Source organism: Thamnophis elegans, chromosome 1, assembly GCF_009769535.1.
Source record: "Thamnophis elegans isolate rThaEle1 chromosome 1, rThaEle1.pri, whole genome shotgun sequence".
Lineage (NCBI taxonomy): Eukaryota > Metazoa > Chordata > Lepidosauria > Squamata > Colubridae > Thamnophis > Thamnophis elegans.
The window spans coordinates 69,510,980-69,531,451 of record NC_045541.1 but is presented as its reverse complement, the minus strand read 5'-3'; the positions used below and the strand labels follow the sequence as shown (position 1 = coordinate 69,531,451).

The following is a 20,472-nucleotide window of genomic DNA, read 5'->3' as shown; positions in this document are numbered from 1 at the left end:
TGGACCAAATTCTACAAATAATTTTACAAATACAAATGTTGCTAAAGGGCTGTACATAAGACAAAGCAAAGCTTTGCATCTGTTGTCTTAAAAAGTTTTGCAAAGCTTTGCATCTGTTGTCTTAAAAGTGCATCATGTGGTGTTGGGAAAGGGGGTAGGGTGGAGACATAAACTGCATTGCTTACAAAGGTTGATCAGAAAGGAAACCTTGGATTCCTTTGAAAACACTGCCACTCGGCAGGAAGTAGCATGAATTTACAATCTAAGCACATTCCAAAATCTTCACTGGAAACTAAATCTCTCTCCTCAGCCCCAACTTACCATGCAGAGTCTCTCAGGACATCCCTTCCATCAAAGGAGAGGATGCGAACCCCAGTTCTGAATGGAGCTTCAGAGCCTGAGAAGAGGTTCTCCCAGTTATTAAACAACACTTCATCCTGGGAAGAAACAAAGCAGAGCAACGTGTTTGTTCAAGCAGTATTAAAAAAAAAACATTTTCTATCTAGAAATATTCTTCAGTCTGAGCTTTCCATTTCAAGAATTTTTCATCAGCATCTTTCCAATTGAAGGAACCTGGGAAAGAACCCTATCTAGAAAATACTCTTGTCTATAGCCTTGGGAATATGAATGTCAGTCATTTGTTCATTCATTTATTTTATAAAGCCACATTTAACACAGACTCTGGGGAGTATAAAATGCAAGCCAATATAATATCTAAAGAAAGAACGTAAAAACAGATTGAAACACAACAGGGAACACTTATCTCATTGGGCTCACCATCAATCTAGTCCAGAGCTTGGGAGAAAAGAGAGATTTTTAGAGGAAGTCTGAAGACTTGCTAGGTTGAAGCACTCTAAATCTTGGGGATGCCAAGAACAGATTAAGCTTCTATAGATAGTCCTTGACTTACTACCATTCAAAGTTACAACGGCACTGAAGAAAGTGACTTATGACCAGTTTTCACATGGCTGTTGCAGGATCTCTATAGTCACATGATCAAAATTCAGGCATTTAGAAGTTGTATATATTTATAACAGTTGCTGTGTCCTGGGGTCAAGTGACCACCATTTGCAACTTTTCCATCCAGTTTCCAACGAAGTCAGTGGGGAAAGCTGATTCGCTTAACCACCACAATAATTTGCTTAACTGGGGGGGAAAAGCCATAAAACAGAACACAATTCACAACAGCTTTGTTTAACAATGGAAATTGTATGGGGTGAAATTGTAGTCAAAAGACGAGGACTACCTGTATTAAATTAATTTTTGAATATTCTTTGGAAATTAAACATTCAGAGTCCAACATTGAACTTGTTGATCTGGACAACGGCATTAAAAAAGGTGGTTTTTTTTTTAAAAAAAAGGGTCAAATGGCTTTTAAAAGCCATTGCTCAAGTGCCTATCATAAGTAAAAATTGTTCTTGCAAAGAAAGATATTACTGTAGTCATTTTGGATTGCTCCAAAATGACAAAAAAGACATTAATGTGGTCTTGCATTGCTGAATTTTATTTGCTGTACTACAGGTAGTCCTCGACTTATGACCATAATTGAGCCCAAGCTTTATGTGGCTAAGCGAGACATTTGTTATGTGAGTTTTGCCCCAGTTTACAACTTTTCTTGCCATAGTTTTTAAGTGAGTCATTATAATTGGTAAATAACAACGCGGTTATTAAGTGAATCCCATTGACTTTGCTTGTCAGAAGGTTGCAAAAGGTGATCACATGACCTCGGGACACTGCAACCGTCATAAATATGGGTCAGTTGCCAAGCATCTATATTTTGATCACATGACCACAGAGATGCTACAACAGTCATCAGGGTAAAAAATGCTCATGTCACTTTTTTCAGTGCCATTGTAACTTCGGTCACTAAATAAACTATTGTAAGTCAAGGACTACCTGCAATTCACCTTTTGTCAAGGCCTTTTATCAAGGCCAAATTGAACCTGGCCGCAGCCATCTCTCTCTTCCTCAGTTGCCACACTCGGGAATGGGGGGAAGGAAGTTGGAATGCATTACTAGACACAACAAAGAACTACATCATGAGAACCAAGGTCATCTCTACTGGCAACAGATAAGGTTGAGGAAGGAGTGCCTGAAGAGCCTGCCAATTAACCCAATTGGCCAACATGACCTGTGACGGATGGGGATGGGATTATTTCTTAGTTTTAATTATACTGAAACTAAGGGAAAGATTTAGATTTGATTTCCCATTGAAGCCGTGCTGATATGATGTACTCATTAAAGAAGACCTTTGAGAAGGAGCCAAGTCTCAGGGTTCTGATTTGCTTGGGTTAGTTGGAGTCTTGATACATTTGCTTTAAAAAATTACCTTTAAAATTAATCTCTTGCTATGTTTACCATCTTATTGGCCATGTTCCATCAATACCTTAATTTTATATGCCACCCATACATTTAAATAAATAAACAATACCCTTAAAACATCTGCATTTTAACACACTACTATATTCCAGGAGAGATTTTACTAAATATGAATCCTAGAATAATTCTAGATTGCCTCTATGGACATTTTTTTCCATAGATGTAAGTAGACATAAAATGTCCAGAGGCAATCTAGAATTATACTAGGATTTCAGTTGCTTTCCTGCCCCGCTGATTCATATTTAGTTTGTAGTCAAAAATTATGTTTACAACTTTTCCTATTGTGAGTTTATGGAACCTATATATGTGGGAAATGACCCTTCCTATTGAAAGACAGACAGATAAATCCACTCAATTTTTTCAGGTTTTGTTTTTCTTTTGCATCCATCAAAATCTTGTTTGCTGTACTAAAATATCACCCGAAAACGTTACAAGCTTTTCCTTTATTCTTTTGCTCAAAAATTTACAAAAATGTTAAACAAAACCCATCACAGAACATGATGCCTAGCTGCCTTTTTGCATGGCTGGACTGAGACTGGTAAGCACTTTTGTTTTCATATTACCAACAAGAATATTGTGATCTATCTATCTATCTATCTATCTATCTATCTATCTATCTATCTATCTATCTATCTATCTATCTATCCTATCATCTCTCTTAGTCATCTGTACTGTAGCTCTCTATTAAAAATTTAAGATGAAAAATAAGAATATTTAGAATAAAAAAGAAAGCAGAGAAAAACAAAAAAGTGCAGGAAAGAAAAATATATAAAGAAATGACTTCCAATTTTCTTTGACAGCAGTTATAAATATAAATTAACCTCTTGATCCATGGTGACAATGCTTATATCTTTTTCTATAAACTATTTTTTTCCAATCATCAAAGCCATATATCATAATTTCATTGTGAGCTATCTTGTGCAAAGTCTTGCTTAAAGTAAAATCAATTAATTAGTTGCATAGTACAAAATATCTTTTTCTGCAATTGTTTGGGGGAGGAGCTACGTTTAGTCTGCTATGATTTGTTCCTGCTTTCTGGGATGACAGTATTTTGTCCTTTAAAGGCTAACAGATTGTCTTCTCGGTACTTTAATAAAGCTTAATTTGCTCGGGTCTGTGACCCAACATACCCTGAGATTGACAATTGGCACTGTGCTCCTGTCTGCTCTCCGCACTATGCTGTAGAGGTCTTGCAGCCGAGAGGAGAGGAATGCTCGGAAAGTGCCAGACAGTCCAACCTGCCGAGCTTGCTGGAAACACTGGAAATCAGCTCCTCGGATGCCTCGCATGCTGCCGCTCTGGGGAGTGTTCAGGGCTATAAGATGCAGCTGGAAAAACAAACAGAGCCAGGATAAATATTTCATTTGGTTTGAAGCCTGCTGTGACTTCCTAGCAATGGAAACTATCTGTTCTTATCTAGTTTTTCAGCTCACTGCTGAAACAGGGTTTTTTGTTTTTTGTTTTGGCTATTTAACATCTACATCCTGAAAAAGAGTCAGTGTGATACAGTGATTAGCAGATTTCAAATTCTGATTCAGTTCTGAAGCTCATTGATTCTCACTGTTTGGGGGCAAATCATTATCTGCTAGTCAAATCCATTTCAAGATAAAATGGAAGAAAAGTCCAGTGATCATATTCATCCAAGCTGTTTAGCATGGTTATTCAATTAATGCATTGTCTGGAAATACATAATACACAGAGCCATATATTAACCAAACAAATTAGTATACTGTGCTAATCCATAAATAGAAGGCAAAACTAGCAATTCTTATCATTATCATGTTTTGTACAGATAGATACTGTATCCTGAAAGAAGCACCAGAATAGCTTGTCTGTACCATTTTAGTGGAGGAATGGATTATATATACCGTATTTTCACCCATATAACCCGCGGGCAATATGCGTTTTTACCTACCCCGCATGCCCCCGCGGAGTATAAAAGTGGGCGGGGTATACGGAAAATATTTTACACGACAGCGACTAACAGATTAACTAATCTGTTAACAGATCTCAGCACTTTCCCTTCTCCTCCGTTCCTCCCGATGCGGGAACGGAGGAGAAAGCCTGGGCGAGCTGGGGAGGGGTTGGAGGAACGGAGGAGAAGGGAAAGTGCTGAGATCGGGGAAGGGACGGGAGGCAGGAATGGAGGAAAAAGCCTGGGTGAGCTGGGGAGGGGTTGGAGGAACGGAGGAGAAGGGAAACTGCTGAGATCGGGGAAGGGACGGGAGGCGGGAACGGAGGAGAAAGCCTGGGCGAGCTGGGGAGGGAAACTGCTGAGATCGGGGAAGGGACGGGAGGCAGGAACGGAGGAGAAAGCCTGGGCGAGCTGGGGAGGGAAACTGCTGAGATGGTGGAAGGGATGGGAGGCAGGAACAGGCAGGAACGGAGGAGAAGGGAAACTGCTGAGATCGGGGAAGGGACGGGAGGCGGGAACGGAGGAGAAAGCCTGGGCGAACTGGGGAGGGAAACTGCTGAGATGGTGGGGAGGTCCCTTCCAATGCAATGTTTGCCGATTGGTTTTAATGGGGAGGTCCGATGGCTTACTTGTCGCGGGTTATATAAGAGGGTGGGGTATATGGAAAATATTTTACACGATCTTGAAAACCTGTGGGTTATTCGCGTGGGCGGGTTATTTGCGTGGGCGGGTTATATGGGTGAAAATATATTAGGGAAGCACGAATGCCATGGTGAAAATGGCAAGATAACCCAGTGGAAGAAGTTACGTTTGCCCCTAAAACCGAGTCCTCATGTTTTTCATTTTGCATTTGTATTGAGTTCAGTTTGTTCTGCTCACTGGCGGGATAACAACCTAAAGAAATCATTTCAGGAGTTTTATTATTATTTTTGTCCATTCTTCAAAAGCCACCTCCATGTGACATCAACCCTGATCTCAACTCCGTTTACATTGATGCTATTGCTAGCTGTTTTCATAATAGCAACTTAAATCTGAGTTGACACTACAGCAAGCTGCGGCAGATACTAAAATGAAGGACACATTGATGACACATGGAAACTCACAGCAGGCTGGAAGTCTTGATGTGTGTGAACTGCCAAAGGAGCAGTCTCAGCCTGGCGGTTGTTGGGAAAGAAATGGTCCAAGGATTCTTGCTGGGCTCCCTGGCGAGGTGGGTGGACGGCAGGTTGCTCAGGAAGGTGGTGTGGGTCGACGACACTCTCGTCACCTCTCCAAGGCTTGGCTGTAGAATAAGCGCTATATTCCGGACGTGCATGTACTGGTAAGTGTGGCTGAAATGGACGATGGGATCCAGAGGAGGCTGTCCCTCCATGAGAGTAGTGGATGCTGGAAGACCTTTCATAGACTTCATTGTCCTGGAATGGAATGAAGAATCAGATTCCTTTGGAGTGTTTGCCTGAGTAATCAATGCTACAGAGCAGAACCCTTCACACCTCTACCACATTTTCTGTCATTCATGGTGCCATCCACCCACCCACCCACGCAACCAGCATGCTGGTTTGCATTGGTCTACCATTCAGTATTGATGCTTCAAGATCTTCACTGGTTCACTACAAACTAACAACTCATGGAAGAAACTGGCTGTCTCTCCCAATTTAAATGTACCTTCTGCTCAGAAGAGAATTAGCATGGTCACAAAAAGTGTGAAAGCCATTTTTTAAAAAAGAGCTCTAGTGTACTCGAAGAAGTGCTAAATCTGTTTGTAAGAAGCTGTCACTGGAAAATGATAGTCACTAGCAGGTGCCTTTGTTAAAGCCAAACGTCTGGTCTCTACTGCCACATTGTTAATGAAACATCCTAGACAGTATCAATGGCAAAAACTGTTGTGAGAAGAAAAACACAACTTGAAAATTGAAACATCTAGAACCAACTAAACTGCCCCAGGTATGAAAGGCATATGAGCCAAAGGCAATATGAGGACCTGCCACAAAAAAAGGGTTTCTAGGACATTTTTGTGCTGAAGTCAATGAAACATGTAGCTACGGTGACAGCCAATCTAGTTTTGCAAGGACAATGGATGGCTTCTCCCTCATTCAAATGAGTGAATGATTCTCTACTCACTCAGAGTCACAGGCAAAGGCCTCCGTGCCAAAAAATGGGATGATTTTTTAAAGGATCCTTGAGCAATAGGAACTTCCCTTCTTTTCTTTTTGTTTTTAGCAGTGCAATTTCTCCCTTTACAGTTGGCCTAGACTTACAACCATAATTGAGCTAGGAATTATGGTTGTAAGTCATGGAGTCATTAACAAAGACTGCACAATCACACCCGGTTATTTGAGTTGATCGAAAAACATCAAAAATCATGGTCACATAACCATGGAATGCTACAAGTGGCCATAAATATGAGCCAATTCCAAATCATCCAAAATGCGATCATATGACAACACGGAAGTGCAACATCGGAACTTCAAAAATGGTTGTAAGAATCTTTGAGGACATATTTTGTAACTTTGAGTGGTTGCTAAGAGACCAATGATTAAGCAAGGATTACCTGTTTCATGTGAATGAGGAAATCATACAATTTTGTTTGCATAAGGGAAAAACTTGACCTCCTCCTAATTTTCACCGCCTAATAACTCTATAGTTATATTGCATTCTGTTAAGAGATAAGCTGTCTTGATTTGTTACACACAAAGGAAGGGCACAAAGGAAGTAATTACTATGGAAATCCAAGCATTAAACAAATCCTATAGAACCATAAATATTCTCGAAGCAGAAAAGTCTTAGCAGCAAGTGTAGGATGTTCCAAATATAGTAATTTTTCCAGCTACTGGTTAGTATTAGACAATAATGTTCTACCTACCAGTCCAGAGCTAGGAATGGATATTCTTTCTTCCATCTGAAATTGAACCAAAACAATGATTGAAGAATTTATATAGCACTTGCTTACAGCAATTCCCAGCCAACCTCTTGAAAAAGCTAATTTTTTGGAAATAATACTATTGACATACAGACATTATAGGTGGAAAAAACCCCAAATATTTTCAGCATGTCATTCTCCTTTCCAAGAGTTTTTCTGGGGGGGCAGGGGGACAACAACATTTGATAAGTCTGTTTTCTGCTGCCTCAATCTTCTGAGTTCCAAGACATAAATGGTTTCCCCAAGACTATGAGGACTTAGTGATGATGAAGCTGGGTTCATAAAAATTCTATTTATTTGCATAGCATAAGACGAGAAGATCAGATGCCAAAATCTGGTTGCATTTGAACTGACATTACCAAATCCAATGGGAACTAAGCTTACTTATCTCAAAGATGCTTTTTCAAAAGGCAACTGCACTGTTTTTTCCTTGGGGAAAAAAAAACAGTCCAGTTGTTTTTTTGGGGTGGGAGGGAAGCACCTTTGAGAGAACTATGACCTGGATGACTGAGAATCTCCGAAGACATGAGTTTATTTTAAGAAAGCCCTTTCTAAATCAAGAGTGGGAAGTTCACCCAACCTTATGGGAGATTGTTCCTGTCCGATCCCATTCTCTAGTTCTTTTTCGCTGAAGAGAGTTTTCATTCTGCTATAATAATTGTGCATCTAAAGTTTCATCCCTTAGGTCGAAGCAGAGTAGTGTTTCTCAACCGTGTCAACTTTTAAGTTAAGTGGACTTCAATTCCCAGAATTCCACTGCCAGCATGTGGGGATTTGAAGTCTATACATCATAAATTGCTATGGTTGAGCAGTGCTAAGTCAGAGGGTACTCACAAGGATTTTTCTGAAGCCATTGTGGACACGGATGTAGAGCTCTTCTCTCTCTCGGATGAAAAGGAGCTGCCCTTCAGGCACCTCATGAGCTCTGCTCATCAGGTTCTGGTAGGTTGCTAAAATCCGTACCTTTGGGAGAGAAAGCATTTTAAAAACATGAGGTAAAAAAACTTGTATTTTTGCTATTATTGGTTAGTGTTGGCAATAAAAGGGGAGCAAGAGTGAAATGGAAATGAAAACCCTCCAAGAAGTGCAATATTATCGTTCTCGTCTTAATTAACCCAAATACCACCACTCACATTTGACCATTCTGTTGCCAGATTACAGCAGTAATCTTGGGAGGTTGAGGGGGAAGGCAGTTGAAAGCTACAGGTTCTCCATCTTTGTGTGAAGACAATGGCTGGGTCTGTTGAACCAGAGACTGACACTGCTATAGTCTAATCTGTACTTTGTGTAAACCCAGATTAAATCTGTGAGGCTTAATTTTAAGCTCAACAATCCGGAGTGTAATAAATTGGAGAATAATGCCCTAAAAATACGAGTTTTTCGTCTTACCCCCAAAGAGGGTGGGTCACTAATGCCTGGAGATCCTGGGGGTCCTGGAGGCCCTGGGGGTCCTGGAATACTGATATCTGAAAGAAAGCAAAACCATATTTAAACCATGATCATCCGGAAGGCGTCTTATATTTATAACAAATTAACTGAAAAGGCATTAAGTATCTTACTCACGTTGCCTGTGGGGACCTGGGAAAGAAGGGGGCCCTGGAGGACCCGGAGGGCCAGGAGGACCTTGCGGCCCTGGACGTCCTTCAAAACCTGCCCCTGGAGGTCCTTGGGGGCCTGGAGGGCCAGGTGGGCCCCTGATGCTCTCACCTTTGGGGCCCTGGAAAAGCAAATATTACATAGATGCCATTACAGTCATAAAAGCAGAGAGTGATCCAATATTAACTCCTTGCCCAAAGGAAGGAATGTAGTTATTAATTAATAATCACAATTATTGATTAATCTAAGCCTGAGAAGGGGAATATCCAGTTTACACGGCTGTTTCCCATTCTTACTACATCTGCAGATGTGATTTGGTAGCCCTTTTTACAGTGACTTGTTCTTTGCTGTGGAGAGCAAACCACAAACCACTCTGCACGGCTAACATGAGGAATATCCTTGGATTTGGTGGATAAAATCTGTCAGATTCATTCAGATTTGGTAAGATCCTGTTAAGGTTTTAGAAGCAAGGCTTTGCAGAGTTAGCTGGGATGAATTCAAGCTTTTAACTTCCATGGAAGTGAATAGGATTGTCAGGTCTGTTAACTTGGCTACCTATCCATTAGATCCTCTTCATTGGTGAAGACTCCCCAGGATCTGATATGATTAGATCCATGGAAAAATATTGGCTTTGGGAAGGGATGTTTTCAGATGCTTTGAGAGAGGTGGTGGTGGTGTGCCCCCACCTTAAGAAACCATTGCTGGACTTAACAGTTGTAGAAAAGACAGGAGGAAGGAGTATTAGATATGTTTGCCACCTTGACCTATAAATAATAAAGATGCGATTAAAAATAAAAATTGAAAAAAAATGTTCATCCCATCTCCAACATTCTCTTTTAATGGAAGGTTGTTGAGAAGGTGGTCAGGCTGCTGCCCAGAAAATCCAAATGAAGAGATTTTCCTTGTGGAGTTAACAAGCATTGCAAAGACAGAAGAACCTATATCAGTGTTGGCTAATCTTTTTCCCATCGCGTGCCAAAAGTGGGGAGGAGCACAGGGGGGGGTCATGCACAGGTGTCCCCACACCCATAATCCTATGCGCATGACCCCCCCATGGACACCCTCCCCCCGCCTTTGGTGCACATTGGACCCGTTTTTTGCCCTCTCCAGGCTTCTCTGAAGCCTTCAGAGGGCGAAAAAGGGGTGAAAATGAAGGCCAAAATCAGCTGGCCAGTGCACACATGTGCACTGGATTGGTATAGTTAAGGATGAAGGATGTGCGCCATTTGTGGCACGCATGCCGTAGGTTCGGGCCTATATAATTAGACTAATTCTTTGGAACATTTTCAAATAAGGAGATATATGAGATAATATAAGGAGATAATATGTGCTCACAATGAATTGTTGTAAGTATTTTGCTTCATATTAAAGATAAGTGACTTTATGGTTTAATGAATTGGACACTAAAGCTTCTGAGTAGAAGAAAAAATTACAAGCTAATTTTTGGAATCAATTAACTAGGACTTACAAAATGACACAAAACATCTTAGTATTAGAAATTTTAAAGGAGATCTTTGAAGAACACAGCCAAATATTAGTAGCTATAATATCAACAGTGTCAGTAATGAAGCCTGGCCAACACTTGAAGCCGACTGAGAAGAAATTAACCTCAGAGTGACAAATAGATAAATCCCACTCTTGCTTTCTTCAGCTACTGCTGTAAACTACAGATAATCCTTACTTAGCAACCACAATTAGAATCAGCTGGGTCAAAAAATTATGTGACCACAATGAGCTTTTGATCTAACTCCCCATTTGGTTGTTAAGTGAAAAATCATGTGATTGCAATTTCTGATTTCTAGCCCTGCATTCTCTATTAACTCTGTTGCAAGCTGGTTGGGAAGTTTGCAAATTGCAAACACATGACCACAAGATGTTGCAATGGTTGTAAATGTGTGCTGGTTGTGAAACTCCCAAATGGCTATCACATAACTGCAGGATATTGAGACAGTCATAAATGTGAGGACTGGTTGCAAAGCTGGTTTTTTAGATACCATTGCAACTTCAAATGGTTGCTAAATGTGACCATCGCTATGCAAAGACTGCCTGTGTCAGGTCCCCTAGACCTCTATTGGGACCTTGCCATTCTGGTGAGAGGAGGGACGTTTGGGGGTTATGTTTGCATGGGGTTTTCCTTTGTTCCTTTCTCTGCTTTGATGTACCTTTGGGGAGTGGGGAGTGGGGAAAGACTGTGCCTTGGACCATCTGTTTTGTCTCAACTCCGGAGGAGTGAGATAGTAGCACCTGGGAATGCCTCTTATAACCTTCACAGCCTGAAATTCTCACATCTTTGCATCTTGGAATTGGCTCAAAGTTAAACTGAACATTGGGGGAGGGGGCTCAAAGAAGTGGTTTAACTTGAGAGGATGAGCCAATGTCGCGATGAGATGGTTGTGTGGTCTCAATGCTCTGAGACCACAGCCAACACTTTTGCCACTGGGTGGTCCAAACGAACCTAAACCATCCAGAAGAGAAGTTTGTTATTAAATATTATGGATGTTCAGCTAGAATAGGACATAAGGATTTGGTGTCATTGGAGGATTTTAGAAATAGTAAATGAAATGCCAGTATGTGGTTATGTATTAAATCTAGGTATATTTTATGATGAAGGACGTTTAAACAACTATAGTCAAATTAAAATGGAGGTATGATGACGGCAACATGTATAAATATTTGAGTTAAAATACTTGAGTTAATATGAATTATGCTTGATGACTGTGAAGAGATGCACGAAAGTCTTTTGTAACCAACTGATATACTTTCTACAGTATGTAAAGAAGGACGATTTTATGTGTTGTGTTTGTTTTGAAAATAAAAATAAATTCTATTTTAAAAAAGAAGTGGTTTAATTTAATGCTTTGGCGCGAGAAATGCAGATTCTGCCTACAGTCTTCCTGCTATCAATGTCTTCCAATAACAGTTCCTTTTGAAATGCCATTTGTTTCAAGAGTTCTACTTTCTTGAGAAGGCTGGTGAGGCAGGACCTTACAACTTATATTCCAAACGTGCCTCAACCCTATTCTAAATTATCATTGTCTTTACACTAGAGAACACTAGTTTTTGCTAAGCAGCAACACTGAAAAGCTTCTGTTCTTTGAGAGTATAGACTTTTTCCTTTTCAAGACCACATAGACCAGAGTCGTCAAACTCGCAGCCCATGGGCCAAATGCATTATGAACTGGCCATGCCCACACCCAGTTTAGCAAAGGGGGGGGGGAAGTCCCGATACGTCACATCACACTGCCGTGATGACATGAGTTTGACACCCCTGACATAGACACCCAAAGCTGCTACATATATGGTAACATTTTCACCCTCTTGAAAACTATCAAGGAATATGGCAAAAGAACATCCCATTTTATAAATAAATTGTTGTATGCTATGAAAACTCTCACCGGAAGACCAGGATACCCTTGGGGACCAGGAACTCCAGCAGCACTTGATCCACCACCTGATTCACCCTTTTCGCCTTTCATTCCAGGATCACCTTTGTCCCCTCTTTCTCCCTATGGAAAGAGAAATAGTCAGCAAAAATGCTACCATCATCAACTGAAATGCATCTGCTTTTTCTCTTGCTTGAGGCAGCAAAGGAACAAGTGAAACCTCCCAATGGGAATCAAAGAAAAAGCAAGAATGAGACATAAGGACCAAATTTCTAATCCTGAACTTGGCGACTATGCAAGGCTGATTTAGGTGATGATGATGATGATATTGTTGTTGTTGTTGTTCCTTTGTGTCAATTTCTGATTCTTGGTGTCTGCCTGGACAACTCCCTGCAGTTTGCTTACCAAGATTAGAGCCGAGGTGGCACAGTGGTTAGAGTGCAGTACTGTAGGCTACTTCAGCTAACTGCTAGTTGCAGTTCGACAGTTCAAATCTCACCAGGCTCAAGGTTGACTCAGCCTTCCATCCTTCCCAGGTGGGTAAAATGAGGAGCCAGATTGTTGGGGGCAACAGGCTGGCTCTGTAAACCGCTTACAGAGGGCTGTAAAAGCATTGTGAAGTGGTATATAAATCTAAGTGCTACTGCTATTTTGGAACTTTGTGCCTAAGGCTGAAACAGACGTCCCAGTTTCCCATTTCTAGCCTGCTGCTTAATCACTAAAACAAACTGGCTTTACATGCCCAATTGAAGACAAAACTCTTTGGAGATAATTGTCAAATACCATTGCCTCTTCCATATGGCTAAATCAGACATGTTTCAAATGATTAGGTTCAAAGGTTTTATGTTGTTATTCAGCAACAGAATCAGATAGTTCTGCTTAATAGTAATAATCACTGCCAGAGTAATAGCCAAGTAAAATGTCAAAAGTAGCTTTTTTTTTGCACTAGAGGTTTTTTATTTAATAAATGTATGTTTAATGGCATATTGGAACATACTTAATTTTGGTTCCCTAGAGACCTACATTATTGTATGAAAAAGCTTATGTAGCTTATAGGCTAATGAACTTGTTGCCATGACAGTTTGAGCTGGGAACTCCTAGTTAATGTTAAACTATATGAAGGCAAACATATTAAATGTCTGTGTAATTTGTGAATCTGTCACTGAGAAGTCTGAGCGAATGAATGATTATTTAGTCGTTTGAAGACTAACATTAATCAATTTTGAATGTGCATACCTTGATCACGGATAAGTTATAGGTAACCAAATACAACATACTAGGCATGCTTTTTGCAAGACTAGATAATCTGAGGCTGCTTGGTTTAAAAAGCTACATTTTCAGCAATTTGTATCCTGAGGATATGGAAATCAACCCAATCCAAATAAAGTTGTGTAAAATTGATTCATTGACTAGCCCACCAGCCTCATCAGTATAGCAGCAAAACTTTAGCTCTTGCACACCCACAGGAATCATCAATAACATAAGGGTTGGGCTTTCAGCCATATTTAGTAGAATACAACTTCAATGATGTTGAAATGTAGAAGCAAGTGCAATATTGAAAAAAAAAAGATAAAAAAAAGCTTAGAAGGCAGCTATGCTCACTAATGCAGGTTGATACTGAATGTAACTCACAGAAATAAGCCTGCAGTGAAAATTTCAAGCCTCCTTATATTATTATCTAATCTCTAATAAACACATGTTGGGCAAAATGGATTTGCCATCTTGCTGAGGTCCAGTGTATCAATTACCCTAGCAGTCTTCTTGGGATAAAGAAACTTTATCATAAACTTCTTCATAACATATCATAAAATGTGGGTTTATGAACTTCTTCATAAACCCACATTTTCCTCCCAAGTGAAGGCTACTTACCCTGAAGGTGGAGCTGAATCTGCTGAGGTCATAAGGAAACTGGCCTGGTGGAGAAGAAAGAAAAAAGAAGTAAAAGAATTCAGTTGTCTTCCTGGCAAAGCATGTACCTTGCTGAGAAACTTGCTTCTTTTCTCCTCTCTTTTACAATGGACTTTCAAGGCATGCCAAACCACTCAGGGTTATATGAAACAAATATTTACGTATATTTTACTGGATGGACATTTTGGAACTCACTTTCCAATAACTATGGCTCTTCCTGAATAAATACAAGCAGGGCTGAAGTGAGAGGAATGTGCCGGTTTCTGACAAAACTCAGTGGAGAGCTGAGTTTTAGCAAAGAAAAGCAGACCCCAAAATCTTTTAGTTCATTTTAATGATAGTGGGAGAAAATAAATATAGAAAACCGATACCCAGGGAGAAAGACAAATAACTATCACCTTTTTTTTTCAGAAAACAAAGATAATGTGCTTGAAGACAAGGGAATTCGATGCTTAAAGTGAAGCATGTAAAAAGCTGGTTTCTCAGAATTGATGGGTTCGCTATTTTTGCAGACACGGCTTGTTTTTTTCACTAGTTTCACATTGTGAATTCTAGGGAACATTTAATAGGCAATATAGTTACACCTGCATCGTGTGCAAATGTTCATCATCCTCACATTTGTATTCAAAAAGTCAGGACATATATACTCTGAGAGAATAAAGATGAACTCAGTTGAAGGTTGGCTTCCTTATTTAAGAGATAGGCCATGCCATAATTCTGGTTTTGCATTGGTTTTTGACATCTCTGTTTAAAGGAACTGAGGCAACAGAGCTGGAGAATCTTCCAATTCAAATAATGGGCCAAGAACCGTGATGGTGAGCCTGTGACATGCATGCAGAGCCCTCTCTGCTGGCATATGAGCCATCATCCCAGGTCAGATCTCTGTGGCATTTCTTTTGTGAGCTTCTGCTTCCCTGCAAATGGCGAAATAGAAGCTCACAAAAGAAAAAGATCTTATCTCTTCCCACGCTCCTGGTGTTGGGATGTTCCGCCTCCTGCCAGCCAGTGTTCTTCGGTTCTCTGCTGCACATGGGTGCATGCCCGCGCATGCACACTTCTGTGCATGTCTGCGCATGCACCTTTCAATTTGGGCATACGCGTGCACGCAGTTTGGGCACTTGATGTATAAAAGGTTCTCCATCACTGGCCTAGAAGATTTATTCCAGGCTTAAGATTTTATTATTATTATTATTATCATTATTATTCTGAAGGTCTGAAGAGATAACCACATAGGAAGGACCATCAGAATGCTGTGTATAATTGCTTACTTGCTTGTTTGTTTGTTTGTTTATTGGATTTATTAAAGCTCTCCAATTCCAGTAAGATACTGGGCAGTACAGAATAGTTAGCAAGACAGCAAGACATAGGAAGCAAATCAAAGGAAGATGAACTGATACAAGAATAATCAGTTGCAAAGCAAGAACTCATCTGGGTCACCCACAAACCAGCCCACCCTGAGGTCCAAGCATGCTATATTTTCAAATGGGTCAAACAAATGAAGGAAACCATAATGAGCATCTCTTCTACCTTCAGTGACATGACACACGACAAGTCTTTATTTCCATCCACCATATCCAAATCTTATTTTAATGTATTGATTTGTGGGAAGGTTCTGTTATTCACAAATTTTAAACTTTTTATTATTTATTTTATTTATCAAAATATAAAATACAAAGAAAAATGAAAATAATGGGAAAGTACAGGAGGAAAAAGGGAGGAGGAAAAAGTATAGGGGAAAAGTGGGGTGGGGGGGAAGAAAAGCATTGACTTCCAACCCTTTTTAGCACTGTAGAATAAGGTAATAATCTGGCGGGCTGCAAATAATCAGCAGTGGTGGGCCGCAAATTTTTTAACAACCAGTTCTCTGCCCTAATGACTGGCTGGGTGGGCGTGGCTAGGAGTGTGATAGCACTCAGTCTCCTGCAGCACTCTGCCAGCCAAAACTGGGCGGGGTGGTTAATTACAAAATGTGGGCTTTGCTTTGTGACCTCCAGATCCAGCAAGCAAGGGGTGTGAACTGCACTTTTGTTTGGTTATGAAGAAATATCCCCAAGGTCAGATGTAGACAGACTTTTAGCTATACACCTTCCCAGCAAACAGCAAATTTTGAAGCTCCAGGTAAAGAGGATTCATTTTAGGAGGAGAAACCACTTTTTGCATGTTGGAGGTTCCTAAAGGAATGCTGGGAAACTCTGAACTTCAAAGAACATTTGAGGGAGGGATGCAGAATAGCCCTTCTCTGCCTGAGGCTATAGAGACCTGACACCAGTCAAACACTTTTTGTGAAGCAACTGATCAACACTGACAGGGTAAGCTACTAGTATGTGAAAATAAGAGCAAATGCCACTCCCTTCTGGTACTGATGATGTTACCTAGTTTGGTAATGAAGCATCTGCAAGAAAACCATCAAGTTCAGAGAGCACTAAGGACCCCACAGTTCTACCCTGAGCTACAAAAATTATCTTCTATCAATAAACACTTTTTGGTTAGAGAGACTCAGAGCCTGCCTTATATAAGATGGCTCCCAGTGGATTTCATTCTAAATCTTGATATGATTTCTATAAATAAGGAATGCAGAATTATAATGAATACTTGATCCTTAATACATCAAAAAATACAAAGCTAAGTGATAAATGAATAAAAAACAGATTTGAAAAAAGAAAAAACACAGGAAAGAAAAAGAGTGAAAGTGTAAGAAAAAAAGAAGAATAGAAGGAAACCCGAAAAAGAATGACTTCCAACTTTCTTTGGTACAGATATAAATAAAAATATATCAAACTCTTACTCTAAGATTAACATTTGTCTACATTATTTCCATAATTCCACGTCTAATCATCAAAGCCCCAGATCAACTTTTAATTTCTGTTTCTCACAAAAAGTCCAGTAATGATTCATATCACTTTAATCACTATGTGGGGGGGTGGAGAGGCAGTCGGTGCAGCTGGAGCGTGTTTTATTTTATTTTATCAATTTTTAGTACTCCCGTTGGATCCTTTTTTATTTAATTAACATTTTTCAGTGGAGATAACAGCGTAGAACATAACACAAACAAAAACTTTTGCTGCTACTGAGGAGTAAAAAGGCATGGGAAAAAGAAAGAAGAGCCGAGAGGACAAGGGATTGCATGAATACAAGATCATGGAAAATAGAAGCCAAGACCCAAAGGGGGTTTTAGAGGTCCCAGTAGAGATGGAGATGCTCTCATCCCTGTGTGAATATTCCATGATACCTTCAGCACCAAACCAAAAAACTGAGAGACGACCCATGTCAGAGCCACCATCTCAAAGAATGAAATATGACGTAATAATGCCTTGTCCTACACCCAGAGAAAAGGCCTCAGAATGGCAAGCTCTATTAGTTGGTGCTAAAACCTCTTACCCTGAACAAGTTCCTCAAGAGTCTACACAGGATTTAGATGGGACCTCCCTACTTTCAAAGAAGGCCAATTCTGTGTGCGATGACACCTCAACCCATGGCAACAACCAGACAACTTCCCTTTGTTTAAATCAAGTTTCCTGATGAGCTGCAAAAGATGACCCACTTTTCCTTATGACCTGGAATATAGCGGGTTGGTCTGTTCCATCAAAACACCAACTCTTTTTTGACTATATATCACAATTTGACATCTTCTTCTTACAGGAAACCTGGGCCTCCACAGAGATTCAGTTAGATGGTTATTGGGTTAACTCAATCTCGGCTGTCCCAAACAAGGTGGGGGGGGGGAGCTAAAGCGGATATTGTGACATTAGTTAATACACCCTTGCAATTTAAATGTGTATCACTGCCACCTTTCCAGCCATGGGTTGTAACTATATTACTCTTATTTAAACGGGTGGTGATTTTGCTTTTTAATATCTATATTCTTCCACTTAACAAGAATAATGTGATCAACAAGATTTGGGACAGCATAGAAGATTTTATTCTTAGTTGTTCAATCAAATACTCCAAAACAGAAATAATTATAGGGAGGGGGACTTAAACGCTAGAATGAAAATGAAACAGGAGAATCTTTGCATTCCAGACAATTTTAAGACCCTAAAGCAAATCGGGCAGGTTTGTGTGTAAGACAAATGACTGTACATTTGGATCTTTGTATCCTTAACGGGTCCACATGGGGGAACTATCCAGCAGAATATACATATTGGGGAGCAGGAAGAAAATCCACAGTTGATTACTGGATAATATCATATGACCTCCTGAAGTTCTTACAGAAGATGGAGGTAGACTCGAAACTGGAAAGAGATCATGATGCAATACTCCTTACTCTCACATTACATCAGAAATCTCTAAGGGCAGGCACAGCCTACCTCCCCAGGTTAGAGAGTCAAATTACCCAGGTAAAAATTAAATGGAATGAGAAAAATGCTAAGGAAGTTACTAAATGGATGTTAGTTCCAGAAACTACATACATCTCTATTAAGGAATAAGTTTGGAGGATCTTACTTAGAGGGGTTTGAAACTTTAATTTTAAATTTGAATTCACTTCTCATTATCAAAACATTTGCTCACTCCAAAAGGCCGGTTTCAAAGAATAAAAAATGGTTCGATAGAGATTGTGTGCAACTAAAAAGGATATATAATATGGAGTACAGGAAAAGTAAAAATGCCCCTTTTGAGGATCACACTCACTACTTAAAGCAGCTGAAAGCACAATATAAGACCCTTCTAAAAGAAAAGAAAACTGCGGCTCTGAAGGAGTCTTAGCATAGACTAATTACGAGCCAAGGTGGCGCAGTGGTTAAATGCAGCACTGCAGGCTACTGCTAGATCAGCAGGTCAGCGGTTCAAATCTCACCGGCTCAGGGTTGACTCAGCCTTCCATCCTTCCGAGGTGGGTAAAATGAGGACCCAGATTGTTGGGGGCAATATGCTGACTCTCTGTAAACCGCTTAGAGAGACCTGAAAGGCCTATGAAGCGGTATATAAGTCTACTGCTATTACTATTGCTATTGCTAATTACGTCAGTCAGGACAAAAAATACATCCCTTTTTTGGTACATCACCAGAGGATTGGGAAAACCTCCCCTACCCCCAACTAACCAGGCACTGATTCATGCCTGGGAAGAATATTTTAGGGAGCTTTATACAGGCCCTGACTATGTAACCAAGGAGAGCCAAACTAGTTTGGACCAAACTCCTTACTGGCCCCCTGTTACACCAGAAGAGATATCCCGGTTGATCTGAGCCCTAAAGGCTAATAAGGCATCTGGTGCTGATAATGTCCTGCCAGAAATAATCAAAAAGAACACCAGTTGGTGGGCTCCGCTTTTAGCATCTCTGTTTACATTTATAGATAAAACAGACCATATGCCTAGAGATTGGGGAATAGCAATTATCATACCAATTTATAAAAAAAAGGTAATAGAAATGACCCAGGCAATTATAGATCCATTAGTCTTCTGAGCATTATTAGTAAATTGTATGCTAAACACCTAAACTATAAACTTCAGGATTGGCTAATTTCAGGGGGGATAATCAAAGACGAACAAGGCAGTTTTAGGAAGGAAGATCTACAGTGGATCATATTTTGGTACTCCACCTTTTAGTACATATATATATATATATATATATATATATATATATATATATATATATATATATATATATATATATATATATATATATATATATATATATATATATATAAAAATCCTCTCTTTTTGTGGCCTTCCTTGATTTTAAGCAGGCCTTTGATTCAATATCCAGGATCACCCTCTGGGAGAAATTAAAATGCACCACTATCGATAAATGCCTCATCTTCCTCATACAAAAATTGTATACCAATTCCACCTTGAGGTGCAATCCCCAACCGGCCCAGTAAGGGTACAAAAAGAGGTACAGCAGGGTTGCATCCTGTTCCCCTCCCCCTTTAACTTCTATATGAATCCCCTGATTGATCTCTTACCGAACCCTGATTTCCATCCTCCTAACCTAGCACAACGCAAAGTTCCAATTCTCTTATATGCTGATGATGCCGCTATTATTTCACAAACCCCTGTAGGACTGAAGAGAGCAATTAGGGCAACACTCGGCTATTGCAGGCAAAACAAGCTGGTCCTTATCTTTGATAAATCAAAAAATTTAGTTTTTGGTAAAAGACCTAGCCAATACCCCTGGAAAATAGAAGGACATAGTTTGGAACAGGTTAGAACATTTAGATACCTTGGGGTGGTTTTCCACTCGCAAGGGACATGGAAGGCACACCTGGATCACACATTGCAAGCAGCCAATAGGTCCTCAAACGCAATTAAACGTTTCTTTTACACAGGCAGAGGTCAGTTAGTACCTGCTGCCTTAAAACTTTTTGAGGCCAAAACATTGGTATAAATTCTATATGGGGCACAAACAGGAATCTTTGCAAAGAAAGACTTG

The 20,472-nt window shown here is 40.0% G+C and overlaps 1 protein-coding gene across 2 annotated transcripts in view; it reads right to left on the bottom strand.

Annotated features, from left to right (window-relative positions):
• Positions 1–20,472, bottom strand: part of COL18A1 (collagen type XVIII alpha 1 chain) — a 194,795-nt gene that overhangs the window by 2,754 nt on the left and 171,569 nt on the right. For both annotated transcript variants that reach the window (XM_032219441.1, XM_032219432.1), the window contains 9 exons: positions 14,063–14,106; positions 12,206–12,316; positions 8,778–8,931; positions 8,604–8,680; positions 8,049–8,177; positions 7,158–7,193; positions 5,398–5,709; positions 3,510–3,707; positions 322–437 (listed from right to left, as the gene is read on the bottom strand). In XM_032219441.1, coding sequence (XP_032075332.1) covers positions 322–437; positions 3,510–3,707; positions 5,398–5,709; positions 7,158–7,193; positions 8,049–8,177; positions 8,604–8,680; positions 8,778–8,931; positions 12,206–12,316; positions 14,063–14,106 — 1,177 coding nt within the window. The remainder of the gene's footprint in view (positions 1–321; positions 438–3,509; positions 3,708–5,397; positions 5,710–7,157; positions 7,194–8,048; positions 8,178–8,603; positions 8,681–8,777; positions 8,932–12,205; positions 12,317–14,062; positions 14,107–20,472) is intronic.